This window comes from Egretta garzetta, unplaced genomic scaffold, assembly GCF_000687185.1.
Source record: "Egretta garzetta isolate BGI_Z169 unplaced genomic scaffold, ASM68718v1 scaffold1426, whole genome shotgun sequence".
NCBI lineage: Eukaryota > Metazoa > Chordata > Aves > Pelecaniformes > Ardeidae > Egretta > Egretta garzetta.
The window spans coordinates 29989-46440 of record NW_009259891.1 but is presented as its reverse complement, the minus strand read 5'-3'; the positions used below and the strand labels follow the sequence as shown (position 1 = coordinate 46440).

Below are 16452 nucleotides of genomic sequence, written 5' to 3'. Positions count from 1 at the left end.
AACTCAAATGTCCATTATCCGTATTGTTTAAGGAAATAACTAGATCAGATTGTTTGTCTAGAAAATTGCCTGTGTTTGTTGCCCGAGCTCAAACAGATCAGTGCACATGCCCATTGTCTCCTGCCTTTCTTAAGCAAGCCAAATAACTGACAGTCATGTTTTGTAAATAAACACTAGAGAACTCAGAATTCACTTGTCATCAGTGATAATGTTTTAACTAAAGAGCAAATTGATGTAGTAAAACTAAAGTTCTGTTGCTACAGTTTCCTGTGCTATATAATGTGTTTTGTAATAAGTAGAAAAGCAAAATTAATTTTTTGTTTATCGTGATAGAACAGTTTCAGGTGGTGAAAAATTACTGTAAAACTGACCTTTTTGCTTATGTACCTATTACAGTGTCTTTGCAGACACACCACTCACACCCACCATATATATGAGGTTATCCAAAATGATACTAAGATTCCCATCTTTTCTCCTCATCTGAACTCTCAGACTGAAACTGTGCTGTGTCTCAAAATAAGAAAAGTGAGTGAAGAGGCTGAAAACTGTTGTTTTGCATAATAACATTTTAGATGACACCTTAATATTCAGTTGGGCATATGCTGATAATTTAACAGTGTAGTCACTAGAATTAAGGAATTGCTGGGTTTGGAAGATGTGACAGTTGATCTATGTGTTGAGCAGAAATACTTTTACAATCTAACAGGTACGATACTTCAAAATTATTTTAATTTTCTCCCTCTTCAAGTACAAGAATGCTGGTGTGATTGAACTGGAAGCCTGTGTGAAGGCAGTGAGAGTCCTTGCAATACAGAAAAGGAGCATGGAAGCCTCTGAGTTTCTTCAGAATGCAGTTTATATCAACCTTCGTCAGGTTGGTGCGGAAAGTCCCATTATTTTTCTCTTCTCATTTGAGGTCTTATACTGAATTGTGAAAGTTACTTAGATTCAGGAGACTCCAATTTATTTTCTGCATCACGACCTTCCTTCTTACTAGGACTTCTGAGGATTTTCACATCAGGGTATTCAGAGTTCATCTGAAAACGTGAGGACTTAGTTTGAGATTAAGGACTCTTTTGGTTATTCTCCATTGTGAAGAAAAAAAATCCCATTGTTGTTCTATTGTGATGTTGTACTAGGGAAAAATAGCTGCTTGGCACAGATCTGCAATGGATTTTTTTTTTTTTTCCCCTTGATTGTATCTCATTCAATGAAACTGTGAACAAATCTGGAATGGCTTGTTGCAAAGTGAGCTTAAGAGTCTGTCTAATGTTGTTAATCAATTGAATTTTTGTTGTGTAGTGTGAAGTCTTGGTTAGGCCAAATCAGAAAGGAATTTAGAGCAGAAAATCAGTATTTGGAACTGTGAGGAAAAATGCTCAGTACCACCACAGACAAGACTAACACTTTATCAGTGTCTCAAGCTTGGTGTCACTGGTTATGGAGAGACTGCTGTGGTTGAAAGAATTAATAAAGAGCTGTTAGGTTTCTTACTGGTTTTGCTTTTTTGTTCGTTACATCTTGGTAAGACTAGCAGTTTCAGTCCATACCATTGAGCTTACGAAGCCCAGACTGGGACAGCAAATTTACGAAGGAGGTAGAATACTTCATTTGCAGAGAATCCTTTCTGAGGAGTTAATTTTCTAACTCAACATAAATGAGAAATGAATTAATTGATAAGCTATCATAAACGTAATCAATTTTGTTGCAGAGTACCCTAACTGCCATAATCCTTGCAGTGCTAACGGCCTTCTCTTTAATTCTGTAGTCTTCCACTGGCAGTTGTGTAGCCTTTCATGTAAACTGCTGTGGCAGTATTTTTCACTTGTTGTTGCGCTGTTATTCTTGTGGCCTGCAAACTCCAGTATTGTTGTTATGTTGTTTTTCTTAGGGAAGCAATTACTGTCATTGTGAGAATCACCTGCTCTCCTCCCTGACACCACTGGTCTTGCAACTTTCACTTTATATTAGAGGAAAAAAATAAGACATAGTGAATAGCAAAGTCTATTCAAATGACATGTGATGGGAAAAGTATACATGAGGCTCCTGGTACCCACAACTTTCTTTGTTCCTTGATAAATGAGTCTTGGAAAAGCCACCCACTATTCTTGCATTAATTGTATGATCGGGGTTCCAAGCTGAAATGCATCGATGGTCACTGCGTCACTCTGCTCCTTTCCGGGTTTTTAGAGAAGAGGTTGAAACTAGAGGAGTTCTTGGCCTGGCTACGGCTCAGGCCTTTGTCTCCTTTGGAGCCTGTACCAAATGACTGCTAGTTTGCTTAAGGGGTCGAGTGGACCCATCACAGTCGCCCAGGATTGATACTGGGCCCCACGCTATTCAGCATCTTCAAAAATGATCTGGATGATGGGATTGATGATGACACCAAACTGGGTGATGAGGTGGACACATCAGAAGGGAGAGCCATTTTACAGAGAGACCTGGACAGGCTGGAAGTGTGGGCAAGCAAGAACTGTATGAGCTTTAACAGAGATGAGTGCAATGGCCTGCACCTGGGATGACATAACCAAAGAGCCCAGCACAGGCCAGGATCTCTGTATGGCTGGGGAGTAACTTTGCTGAAAGGGACCTGCACGTCCTGGTGGACAACAAGCTCAACAGGAGTCAGCAGTGCACTGCTGCAGCAACCAAGGCAAATGGGATCCTGGGCTGCATCTGCAGGGACATTGCTAGCAGAGACAGAGAGGTGATCATCCCACTCTTATCAGGTCACACCTGAGTACTGTGTCCAGTTCTGGTCCCCACAGTTCAGGAAAGACATGGACAGATTGGAGAGGATCCAAAGGAGTGCCATGAAGTTGATCAAGGGGCTGGAGAAACTGCCCCATGAGGAAGGAAAGACTGAAGGAGTTAGGTGTTTTTCTCACTGGAGAAAAGAAGGCTCAGGGGGGATCTCATCACAGTATTCCAGTACTTAAAGGGCAGCTACACAGAGGATGGGAGGGTCTTTCCTCACAAGGAGCCACAGGAAGACAAAGGGCAGTGGGTACAAGTTGCACTGGGAGAAGTTTCATTGCAATTAAAAAAAAAATAAAAAAAAATCAGTAAGAACAATCATTCACTGGAAGAACCTCCCCAAGGGCACAGTGGAGCCCACGTTGCTGGGGGTTTTCAAGATGCTGCTGGACAGGGTGCTAGATGATCTTATCTAGGCTCCCTTTGACATGAAAGGTTGCACCAGAGGATCTTTCGTGGTCCCTTCCAACCTTGGCTGTTCTATGATGATTCTGTATCGCTGAGTGATAACTCTGTTGATAACGCAACATGGGAGATTGTTAGGATGCAATTTTGTTTGGATGAGAGGAAGGCCCCCTTGCTTTCTAGCTGACCTCAGATGAGTCTGAGAGTCTAGGGGCAGCTAGTTATCGTAAGTCCACTTGTTTATTTACTCTTCCGGGGAAAGAGAGAAAGCAGTGATAGGAAAGGAAGGAAGGAAAGATAGGAAATCAAGCGAGAGGTCCGGATAGAAGAGAGCAGACAGTCACCACCATGGATCCGCGGCGTCCCGGAGATCCGTGCTTCTGGGGTCTGCGGTAGTGAGTGATCACACACAGGGGTCTGTCATCGCTCAGCATCTTCGGTGATCACACACAGAGGCTTCGGTTGTCTCCCACGAGGTCTGAGACAGTGGCCTTTTTCTATAGAGCACAGTCCAGCGGGCTCTGTTCGCAGGCTTTCTTGTTGCTGGGCAGGGACAGGGTTCTGCTTGCAGGCTTTAAGTGGCAGCAAACTGCAAGCCTTGGTGGGCAGGTGGCCCCACCTGGGTGTCCACTGCTTCAGCAAGCCTGCAAGCCACCTTGCCTGCAGCAAGGCTGATCTTTGCAGATCACCCCACAGAGGAGCAAGCTTCGAGACAGTTAGCTGGCTATTCAGTCTTCCACAGAGATCAAACTAGATGATGATGGTACTCAGTAGGTGTGTTCTAGAAAAAAAAGATATGTTCAGTGGGATACGAAGAGGCATGATCATTTTTCTTCTCAAGTGATATTGGTATTCACTGATTTTTTTAAAATTTTTTTTAAATCTTATTAATAATTTGGGTTGGGTCTTTTCCACTGAACCTTCTGCTGTACCGTGTATACCTGATGGTCACTTGTTCATTTCCTGATGTCAGCTTATTGTGATTTAACCCCAGCCATCAACTAAGCCCTAACCAGCTGCTTGCTTACTCCCCTGCAGGGGGATGGAGGAGAGAATTGGAAGAGTAAAAGTGAGAACACTTACGGGTTGAGATAAAAACAGTTTAATAGTTGAAATAAAATATAATAATAATAACAACAACAACAGTAATAATAAATTGTAATGAAAATGAAAATAACAAAAAGCAAGAGAAATAAAACTCAGGAAAAACTTGCCACCTGCTGAGCGATGCCCAGCCCATCCCCGAGCAGTGATTGCTGCCCCCCACAGCCAACTGCCCCCAGTTTATATACTGGGCATGACATCATATGGTCTGGAATAGCCCTTGGGCCAGTTTGGGTCAGCTGTCCTGGCTGTGCCCCCTCCCAGCTTTGGCACCTCTTTGCTGGCAGAGCATGGGAAGCTGAAGAGTCCTTGACTTAATATAAACACCGCTCAGCAACAACTAAAACATCAGTGTGCTATCACATTACTCTCATCCTAAATCCAAAACACAGCACTATATCAGCTACTAGGAAGAAAAGAAACTATCCCAGGCAAAAACAGGACACAGCTATATCTGCTATTAGCATTATGCCACTGTAGAATCATAGAATCATAGAATGTTTTGGGTTGGAAGGGACCCCTAGAGGTCATCTAGTCCAACCCCCCCGCAGGAGCAGGGACACTGCTAACTAGATCAGGTTGCTCAGAGCCCCGTCCAACCTGGCCTTGAATGCTTCCAGGGATGGGGCCTCCACCACCTCTCTGGGCAACCTGTGCCAGTGTTTCACCACCCTCATTGTAAAGAATTTCTTCCTTATATCTAGTCTAAACCTACCCTGGTTTAGTTTAAAACCATTACCCCTTGTCCTGTCACTGCTGGCCCTACTAAAGTTCAGTATATGGTTGCTTTAAAAAAAGAACCAAACAGATGCCTTGACAATATTGATTGTTTGGGCATTGGGGCCCACTGCTGAGATGTGACCCATTCTTTACCTTTATTGATTTCAACCAAGGATGACATTCATCTAGCTTGTAACTACATCTGTCTACTATGTCGTTTTCTTGGGTGGTAGTGTTTCTAGAAAGCATTATTATGAGAAATATGAGCAAGATAATATTTTTAGTGTTGGGGAAATGTATTTTCCATAAAGAGGGGTATGGCTGGGAATTATATTTACAGCTCTTCAAGATTTACTGTATATAGCATGGAAGCATGTAATAGTTATAATTTGCACTAAAGGAAAGGAGGAGTCGTCCTGTGATAGGTTAGGGAAACAAATTGTAGGACAGTGCTTTTCTCTGGCAGGTAGACAGAACATCAGCACAACCAATATTCAGCAGCAGAAAAAACACCTTGCAGGATAATGTGTATGCCTCTGATAAACAGGAACGCTGGTTTCTTTCCATATATTCAATCTTCTGCCCAGTCTAGTAACGACATGTAATAGGTATTTTCCGATTATCGGAAAGCTGCAGGGTAATAAGACTTATCTTTGCATCCAGTTATGAGGAATAAACTGTAACATCTAATTACAAAGTAAGTGAGATTACAGAATTTTAATAGAGTAAGGAATAATTAAAAAACAAATAAAAAGCTACCCTCTTGAAAGCCTGTCTTAAACCAAGCCTGTGAAGAAACTGGCTCAGTTGTTTGGATAGCGAACTACGGCCTTTACAGGTGCAATTGCTAACATAATTTCTTGTAACAGTTAAATGATAACTAACCAGATGGAAAAGAGGCTGTGCTTCAGGGGCTGGCTATTTCACAGCCACTTGATAGGCCTTATGCTTTTATGAATTTGTAAGGTCAGGAGAGCTGTTTGTGAATGCTAGGCTAACCGTCTGCAGAATGCCTGCTGCAGTCTTCCCAGAATGAATTGCTTGGATTATGTGTGGTTTTTATTTTTTTTTTTTTTCTTTTAAATCCCTTGGGGAAAATGCAATTTTTCTATCTTTGTTGTGGTGAAAAAAGTTTCCTGCAACTGCAAAAAATATTTGAGTATCTTTGTGTACCATCATTAAGCAACAAGTTAGATAGCAGTGTTAAAAACTTACGCAGATATGAGAAAAAGAAAACTTTCTGAGAATCTGTTGCCTCTCTGATCGCTGTTTCAATTATTAGTAAGCGCTCATGTCTACCTCGATAGCATGACCCTGTCTCTTCTCATCTTAAAAATTTAGTTTCCATAGGTGTGTGAACATTGACAGTGTCATTCAAGGAATAGCTTTTATAGTTCTTTTTTATGCTTTTCTAACTTCAGTACCTGATCATGTGCTCATGCCCTTTCTGATTCTGCTGCCATATTTTTTTTTTATTGTGTTAGCTTTTTAAAAACGGCATAAATGAAAAAAAAGAAAAAAAAAAAAAAAGGCAGAGCAGCTTTTTTTTTACCTACTAGAGTAGGTAACCTTAATCTGACACCTCATCTTCTTTCTGAATGATAGCTTTTGGGGATTCTGATAAACTGGTTTCAAATTGTTCTGTATTTTCTTTCTATGCCTCATGTTCTTTCCAGCTGCATTGATTCATGAAAGTTTTCAGCTTGCTGCAATTGCCTTTTTACAACTCTTGTTACAGGGATTGGTCTTTTATATGGATGGGTGGTATTTTTGCATTGGGCATCGGTTTGTGTTGTCAGTTCTGAGGGAAGTAACAGCTTCAGCTTCAAAAATTGTCTGAAACTTTCTGAAATGATTTGCTAGTCTGTCTGTGTCTCTCCGTATCCTGAAGTACTAAGATCTGAACTATCAGATTAGGTCATGGTGCCTTCTGAAAACTGTAGGCTTCTTTGAGGTCTTCCATATCCCTATGTCCAAAATTAGAAGTGACTTTTGAAAACAGACTATTTTTTGGTAATTATATTAGGATTTAAGTGACTAAAAGATGTTCTGAAGCTTCATTTATAAGATCTGATTTTTCTAGCATCTTCTTTTGACTTTCCAAGGCTTTAACTATCGGAAGTTATATGCACAGAATCCACTGATTGATACTTTCAGTTTTGAAGAATGAGTTGCAGAAACGCTGTTTCTGTCCTTTAGTGCTATTTTTGTATGAAGTTTATAATTTTAAACGCCTTTGCAAAACCTGTTAGCAGCTTTAGTGTCATTTAAAATATTTTACATTGCTTTTGGTTGTGCATGCCAGACATTATGCACTAGGTGTCAGCATTGGTCCACCTTCAGAACTTAATATTGCTGGTTACTGGGATGTAGACTGGGTGTAGCTGGTAGCTTCCAGAGTTTCTACAGCAGTTTCTTGGCTGTCTGATTTCAAAGCAAAACAGTCATTCAAAGCAGAGGGGAAAGAACGGTTACTTGGGACTTGTGCCAATATATTGATGAGCTAAAGAAGCACATGTTGGTAGTTACTCATCAAGTTTGTTTCAATTTTAAGCCTAATGGGGCTTAACCTTTCACTAAATTCTTCCTTGCTAGTTGGCAGTCTGCATATGTATAGTGGATGAATGAAAATTTTGTGGTTTACAGGATCAGAGAGAGATAAAAACTGAGTTGAGACATCACTTTCTTTGCTTTCATAGCCTGAGATTTCAAGATTAATAATTAGATTTAATCTTTAAGGGGTGAAAATGTTTAACTTGGTAAATCAATAGATTTTGGAAGTGGTATATTTTTGCATTCTCATTATGCACATGATGATCACATTAACTATCTTCCATAAAATGTGGAGCTGTTTAGCTGTTATTGACTGTTTCAACTATTTACTTGTTAGTACTAATGACAAATAAAGTTGCTAAGGAACTCTACCTTTCCTGCTTTTGTTAGCTGCTGGACTTGAAGCAAGCTTAAGTTTTCCTGGCAGTAGAAGCTGTATGACTGGCTAGATGCAAAATCACTGGTGCTGTAGTGTTGGAGATAAGTCTACTACATCTTTTTTTCCCACTTGTTTTTTTTTTAAACTCAGATATGTGCTTTAAAATTTTGATTAAAACCAATCCTTTTCTCTTTTCCCTTTAAATTTCAGCTTTCAGAGGAAGAAAAAATCCAGCGTTACAGCATTCTTTCTGAGCTTTATGAACGTATTGGTTTTCACCGAAAGTCTGCTTTTTTCAAGCGTATAGCAGCAATGCAGTGCGCTGCACCTAGCATCCCAGAACCAGGCTGGAGGGCCTGCTACAAATTGCTTTTGGAAACTCTCCCTGGCTATAGCTTATCACTGGATCCTAAAGATTTCAGCAAAGGTAAGTGTCTCTGGGAAAGTATACATTAGCATAGTAGGTCACTCAACTGGCTTTGTATAACTAATTTCCTTGAGAGATTTCAAATTAAACCAAAATCATTTACCGATCTAAAACTAACCGCGGCAAATAGAGCAGTTCTTTAAAACTTTACCTTTGCTTTTTCTTAGTGTTACGTTCAGTAATTTCCAATTTCTTCGAGCTACTGCTGCATGTGTTGCTGTATTCCTCTGTTTTATTTATGAAAGATTCATTTCTACTCTGTTTCAAAAATGTCTTTGTTTTTTATTATACACTTCTCTGTACAAAAAAAGGTCATTTTTATTTTTGAGTAGTTTTTAAATTAAAATGCCTCCAACCTGTGTATCAGAAATTGTCTCTCTTTTGGTATTTGTTGTTCTTTGATCTTATAATCAAAGAATGAAAGTGTCTTTTACATTTTTTTTAATATAGATGCACATACATAGGTACATGTCATGTAATTATATCTATATCTGTAGGGTCAAATATGTCACATTTTTCCACAGATCGGATCAAAGTGATGTTGCCTGTAAGACTAACATTTGGTTAAGACACTTCAACAGTTTTTAGATGCTATATATCATTTGAGTTACTATTTTATTGCATCTATTAAAAAACAATGCAAAAATAGCCCATAAGAACACACGCCTATTCTTGTAGCTGTTAAACACTGTGTTTGCTTTCTGCAAGCTATATGCTGCTTGCTGCTCTTCTTTAGGTAAGCTATGTTTAAACAATTTTATCAATGTTATCTAAAGCTGTATATAAAGTACTTAAAAAAGTTTTCTTTATTTTAATATACTGTGCTGCATTTTGCCTCTAAAGGAAGAGGGAGCTAATAACACTGCTTGGGACCTCCTTTTGAGTAAATCTTTCCATGTAGCCCAAAAACTTGCATTATTTTTGTATAGTAGCATTTTTGGGGACCATTCCCTAAATGTTGTAGTTGCAGGAGTGGAGCAGCAAGCAATGGGTTGAGCATGGATTGATGGAAAGGAGGTGAGGTTCACCAGTAAGAGAACTCTGAACTGGTTTAGATATGAATGAACAGCAGCTGGAATAGTATTCTCCTTTTTGTGACAGTACATTGACTGTTTATTGTTGAGGTTCCAGTTTGAAGTTGTCTTGTAAGTTTGGGTGTTTCCATATGTGCTAGGTCACTTAGCTCCATTATTATCAATGGCTATCTAGTCAATTCACTCAATGGAAAGTATGGAAATACTCAGCTGACCAGCCCCTACATAGTATTTTCCAGGCTGTCTTAGCTGCATTTGTGTTCTCCATTGATGAAACAGGCATGTAGCCAACCTCCTGTATGTGTGGATGCTTAGGGTTTCTTTTTAAACTGCTGTCACAGAAAGAAACAATACGTGGCAGGAGGCAGAAAATGCCAAGTGGACTAGACAGAAAGATACAAAGAGTCTAGGGAGAGGGAATGTACTGGAAAAAAATATGCCATGGCCTACCATATTCTCAATATGATGTAAAAGGAGAAGACTGGGATGGGACTGTGTTGGGAGAAGAGGTTGTCAGAGTTCTGCGAGAACTGATGATTAAAAAAAAAAAGTCACGATTGGTGTTTATAATTCATTTCTAAGTTACCTTTACGTTGCACTGAAGCGCTTTGTCAGATTTTGTGCCCAAAATGGCTTTTTCAGAGACATACGGAAAGATTCACTGTAAACTGTAAGAACTGCTTGATAAGAACAATATTTTACACATGAAAAATAATGAGACTCATGTGCAAAATACAAACTCGCAAGTTTTGGTTCCAGTAAATATTTCTAGAAAAGTTCACCAGATGCTGATGGGTAATACTAGAAAGAGGGCTGTTTAGAAGTTTATGAAGTATTGCCCATCTTGGAATATCTGTTATTTAAAAAATTATTACTAAAAGCAGGTTTATGTTTCATGAAGAGTACTGCATATTATGTTTTTGAAAGAAAAGTTGATGATCTGTTTGTTGTTACCATAGGTACTTTGCAAATATGAAATGATTTGTAGTCCAAAACTTAGTTTTTAAAGACTGAAAATCAGGAAATGTGCCTCATGTCCTGTAGTTTTATTACTTTTTACTGACTTTTAACAGCCAGGAAAGCATTTAGAGAAAATATCTTTTGCTTGATCTTCAAGGAGAGTTAGGAAGTACCTGATTTGGATAAAAATGAAGTTTACGTATGAAATCTCATGTGGATTTCTTGTTCAGAGAATTTAAAAAATATAAAACTTCAAGGGTTTTGTGTGTCGTATTTTTTACTTTATGAGAAGTGTTAACTTCATTTTCTGAACTCTAATAAATTTATTAGTCGATAGACAAGCATATAAAACAAAAATTGCTTTCACATTTAAATATTCAAGCAAATGCAAATATCCTAATTTTTCTTTTGTGTTGAGTACAAGATTTGGATTTTGTAATTATTGGTTCCATTGGGTGATTTTTATATATATATAAAAATATGTATATTAAGAAAAATTAATTTACTCCTTAGTACATAAAGAAAACTGCAACAAATTGGTTTCAAATGACTTATAGCTTTAAAAAAAATGAAATGACTGCTTACTTTATAGGAACTCATAGAGGATGGGCTGCAGTACAGATGCGTTTGCTTCATGAACTAGTATATGCATCCAGAAGAATGGGAAATCCTGCTCTGTGCGTCAGGCATCTGTCTTTCCTCCTCCAGACCATGCTGGATTTTCTTTCTGATCAAGGTATGATTTTTAAAAAAAGGAGATACCTGCGCTTTCTTCTTTCCTACAGTGAAATAATGTAACTATGTTTTGAAATAAATTTAATTTGAGAAGAAATGGAGAGCACAGAAATTATGGAATTCTGTGTATGCATAGCTAATTGATGGTAATCAATCATGTATACAATGTTATTAGTTTTAAATATTGCAGTATTCCAACCTTGATGTGTAGTATCCAAAATTAAACTGTCTTAAATGTTTTCCATCTGTAGATCGACTGCCTCAAGCCTAATACTTTATTTCCTTGGTAAATATTAGGAGTACGACCAGAGGGCTTAATTTGTGTGTGGATTTAAAAAAAGAAGTATTATTTGAAAATATCAGCAGCCGTCAAGCCTTCTTGAATGCTATTAATGAAGAGATTGAGAGGAATCGAGGCTGAAAAGTAAATTCAGAAGAGTAGAGTACTGTAGTTCAGAGTGAATCTACTATGAGTTTTCTGATGAGAGGTGTTTTATGATGAAACATTAATAGTCTGGATACAGAAGTCATCTCAGGGAGTAGGCACAATCCTTGTCCCTGTGTTTGAGACAATGAACTTGTAGCAGCTGAGCGTGATGGAATTGAATTCAACAGTGTTTAGCTAGGACAGTAGGCTTAAGTTTCTAGAAATAAGATACGTTTCTGTGGTTTCTTTCAATTCGTTTTTTTTTTTTTTTTTTTTTAAATTTAGCAAGAAATTTCAATGGGATTTATTAAATTTGTCAGTGTATAACAATGGAATGAATGTGTCTGTGGATGATTTTCAGAAATGGTAATGATATGTGTGAGGACCTTTGGGGGGGCATGTAGCACTTACAAAACCACCTGGAAAAGCAAAAGGTGACAAATATGTTTGTATTACATTTCTTAGGAAAAATGTTTCAGGCAGATTTATTTATCACCCAGAATAATGAGACGGAATTAGAGATGGAAGGTTTTAAAGATGTTTTTGATTCACAGTAAGCTAGGTAAAAGGTGCATATTTTTCAGTTATTCCCTCGTTTACGATAAAGAGGATAGGAGTAAAATGAGCCAGGTATTTTTCCCTCTTTTCTCCTTTAGTAATGGCCAAATGTCTCTCCCTGGTGACCCCTGCAGCAAAGAACTTTTCTGGCAAGCTTTAGGTCTCTGCCTGCCAGTGAATTCCCTCTGTTTAGTGGTTCAAATCAGTAGTGGAAGAAGGAGAGGAACTGATACATTGGAATAAATTATCTTTCTCTCTGGAGATCTTATTTGCTGTCAAAAGGTCCTTGGATTTTCCTGGACTTTTAATGAAGTGTTGTTGATTATGTATGGAAGGTTTGGCTGAAGAGGAGGCTTTAAGCTCCTCTACGACATGTGTCCACATATGATGTTGCTAATTCTAAAAAGGTTTGAACTCTTAAAGAGAAGCAACTTTTGTGTTTTTTGTCTTTCAGACATTATATGTCTGAGTAAAGCTTCCAGTTTCATAAGACCTATGATTAACTGTGATATTTAGTGTCTTTGAAAAATCAAACTAAAAGTTCTCCAATGTGCTTGAAAAGTAGCTGAATCTTTTTCTCCTTTTCTGCCAAGGAGATCCAAAATAGAACTTACTGTTGTGTTTGAAGTCTTTTATTGATAGCATGTTGCTCAGACGTGGTTAGTGGTGTTCCAAACCAGCTAGAGTGAGGATGACAGTGCCAGAAATGTATTTCTGGGTTGTAATTTTTTTGGTAATTCTTCTGAGATTGAGATCATAATTCAGTTGAAGTTGGGATACTGGGACTTCAGAAAACAGAAAAGAATTTCTTCTTCACTTCAAGTAGTAGGTGAGAAGGTGAGATTAAGTAGTTATAATGAAAGATCTATTAATTAGAAGCTCTTGCTTCTATTCACGGAATACAAATGCATAGTCAAAACTGGCTTGTGTTTAAAACAAAATTTTCTTATATTTTAATTGACTGACACTTAATTACTTTAAAACACAACTTTTGTCTATGTTTACTTGAATTACAATTTCCAAGCATGCAGCCTGGCAAACCTGAATAAAAAGTATCATCAAGTAAATGGGAGATGTCGTCACTATTTTAACAACATGGAAGCTAAGAGTCTGATTTAAAATTAAACTATTTAGTTACATAAATATGTAAAATGCAGTCTTCTGCTTAGCAAAAAGATACCAAATTCTGCATAAAAGCTCTCTAATCTCAAGCCATTATGTTTTAATGTTAACAAGCCCTTGAGAATCACTCTTTCTTTAAATAAGAAATAAATGTGCAATTGCAAAGTTGCTTGGAATTAAATCTCTCTTTTGCATAATGCTTTTTGAAACATAACTCTGTGTACAGCTCACAATGAATTTGATTTGGGGGTTGGACTAGATGACCTCTAGGGGTCCCTTCCAACCCAAAACATTCTATGATTCTATGATTCTAAGGTCAGATACTTGGGGAAAAACCCCAGTATTTTATTGTGGATCTTCACTGATAATACCCATAGTACTTAAAAGGATTGTGATTTTTATTGTGTGCAAATGATTCTGAGTTAGCTCATCCATGAGGGCCTGTCTAAACATGGAGCTACTTGGAAACAGCTGTTATCAAAAAGTGACTGTCCAGAGAGAAATCACTCACAGGGAGCATGTGCATCTCCCCTGCAAGCTCACATTCTTTCAGACATTCAGTGGGTTTCCAACTGTCATACCTGTTGTTTTGCTTCTGGTGGCAAGGATCTTGGTGCACTGAGATGACCTTTTCTCACTATTCATGGCATGTGATGAAACTAGGAATGCTTCATTCCTTTTTGGGGGTGAGTTCAGTTCATTAAAGATCCTCTAGGTTTGTTTACTTTATTATTTGGGAAATAATGTACACTTTTCAGTGCTTCTCAGTATACTTCTGCCATTAAGTTCTTCCTGCCCTGTGATTGTTGTTGCGCTTTAGTTCTTTTCAGCCTTCTAGTGAGACGACAGGCTTCACACCTGAGGTCTCTATTGATCTGTCTGTTGTATACTTAAACTACTGACTCAGTGATGGTTCTGCCTTGCATGAAACATGCAGAAGTCATTATTCATCTGTTGACCAGTGTTCTGGATGTCTGTCGTCTTGAGGTGAGTGACAGTAGGTGATGGAGAGAAAAAGATCTAGAAGTGCTTCCTGAAATGTGCTAGGGTACCTTCCTGTCATTCCTGTGCATGGCTGATGCTTGTATCATTGGGAACCACTCTTCGTTCCAGCTGCATCCTCTGTTACCAGACTTCAGGACAGAGTTTGGTTCCCAAAGCAGTTTGGCAGGGGTTTGAGGTTGAGGAGACTACTACGAAGGTGCATGTTGGCCTTTTGACACCAGTTCTACCTGTTGGTCCTGGATAGTCAGCAGGCAAAGGTGGCAAGACAAATGACAGTGATCCATTTTTTTTCTTCTATCATGGTATTAATTTTGGACACAGCCTGCATGATTGTCTGAGATCGCTTGGGACCCTTTAGCTTCTTTTGCTGACTGGACTGTCAGCACAGGTAGTACTACACCATTAGCATGGCTTTTGGTGCCTCAAAACATTTGTTCTGTTGCTCTTCTCATTCCTTAGATTAACACGAATACTCTCTTTAGAAACAGAACCACGTTGGCTAACAATTTGAAGAATGACCACGTGGCCTTTCATGTATGTATGTGTTTACCTTTCAACACCAGAAAGAGAATAGTGGCTGTCATGTAATTCAGAGTCTTTCTGTGATGACCTTTGCCTTTAACCTTTTCAGCAGCAGCAGTGACCAAAAATAAATAGACTAAGTTCCACAGCCATGACCACAAAATGTCTGGCAGCTTGGCAAGTAAGATACACTACTTGTTCCAGTTTTGTTGATCTGGTTATCAGGGCTGCTTTGCTCACAGAATAAGATTTTGAACAATTTTAGCTTATTTATCTTTCTACTGATGTCATGAAGAAATTTTTTAGCCCTAGCAAACTAAAAATGATGTCCTGGGCTTCATTACAAATACCACTTTGTTAGAGGTGTGCCCTCCCCAGAGTAGATATGCTCTGGCCACAGTCATTGATTCTGCTGAAAGACATGAAATCTTCAGTGAAAGACTTGTTACAACAACTTCTCTTCAGCCAGAGGAGAGATGAGGTCCTGCATGTGACGAAGGACTTAAGGCGGTTTATCTTGCTATAACTGGTTATTTTATCTTCAGAAGCAAAACTTGTCAATAGAGTTCATCGGTGAGCATTAGGAGAGATTTCTGTATGTGGGTTTTCATTTTCAGTATGCCTACTTTGTATATCTCCATACAGCCATTGCACAGGAAATACCATGGATTGGCTGAGATCATTACTTGGTCAGGAGTTGTTTGTATGGTGTATTTCAGATAGTGACTGCATGCCATGGCTGCACTTGGTCAGTGGGATGATAAAAACATAGCTCTACCTAAGAAAAAGGGTTTTGTTCCTTTCAAAGGTCCTGAGTTGAATTTCCAGAAACATCCCTAGTTGTCTAAATTTCATTGATGTTATTCTGAACTCCATGGTGGCAGGAGTCTATCCCTACAGCGGTAGTGGCTATTACTTGGCACTTCAAAATCATCTGACATGTCGATCCATGTCATGCAAGCTTTAGAGGTTTGTAAGTTTGGTTCCAGGCTGTTTTCTCATGGAAACAGTCTCTCAGCTTCCAGAAGATACTTATTCTCAGCCTGGGCTGAGATCATCCTCTCTGATGAAGAATTTCTGCCAAAATTTATGCCGAATGCTATTTCAGTTCCCCTCATCCTCTAGATCAGTTGTGATGGACTTGTCAGTTGGCTGGGCAGACCGCTTTGATGCCTTGACAGCTTAGAGTTGTTGGTAGTTGGAGGTCCAAGGACTGTATGCCAATAATCTGAGATTGCTTTCAGAACCTTTTCATCCCCCTTTCAAGATTGCTGTGCTCAGGTGATGGCTGACATGTCAACTGCTGGGGTGAGATCTGTGCCTTTTGCAAAGAAGTGATGAGCCTTATCTAAGAAAAAAAAATCCCCAAACCTTGTTTATCTTTAGAAATTATGGTTAAGGCTGGACTGATCATAATTTGATCATGTCAGACATGGTGTCTGACAACTCTTAAAATACGCCTTTCTATCTCACAGCTTGAAAGAAGAAACTATGCCGTATTTTACAGACATTTTTATTTATAGGATAAGATTGCATATGCATTCACTTGGTGATATTTAAATTTCAAATTGCTATGTAGAAATAGAGGAAACAAGAAAGAATATTATAGAATCATAGAATCATAGAATGTTTTGGGTTGGAAGGGACCCCTAGAGGTCATCTAGTCCAACCCCCCCGCAGGAGCAGGGACACCGCTAACTAGATCAGGTTGCTCAGAGCCCCATCCAACCTGGTCTTGAATGTT

At 38.7% G+C, this 16452-nt stretch overlaps 1 protein-coding gene across 1 annotated transcript in view; it reads left to right on the top strand.

Moving 5' to 3' along the window:
* Window positions 1–16452, top strand: part of LOC104127478 (trafficking protein particle complex subunit 9) — a gene marked incomplete at its 3' end in the record, with an annotated part of 59198 nt that overhangs the window by 12763 nt on the left and 29983 nt on the right. Inside the window, exons 6-8 of the mRNA XM_009640150.2 lie at window positions 749–874; window positions 8129–8345; window positions 10932–11075. Of these exons, the coding sequence (XP_009638445.2) occupies window positions 749–874; window positions 8129–8345; window positions 10932–11075 (487 nt within the window). The remainder of the gene's footprint in view (window positions 1–748; window positions 875–8128; window positions 8346–10931; window positions 11076–16452) is intronic.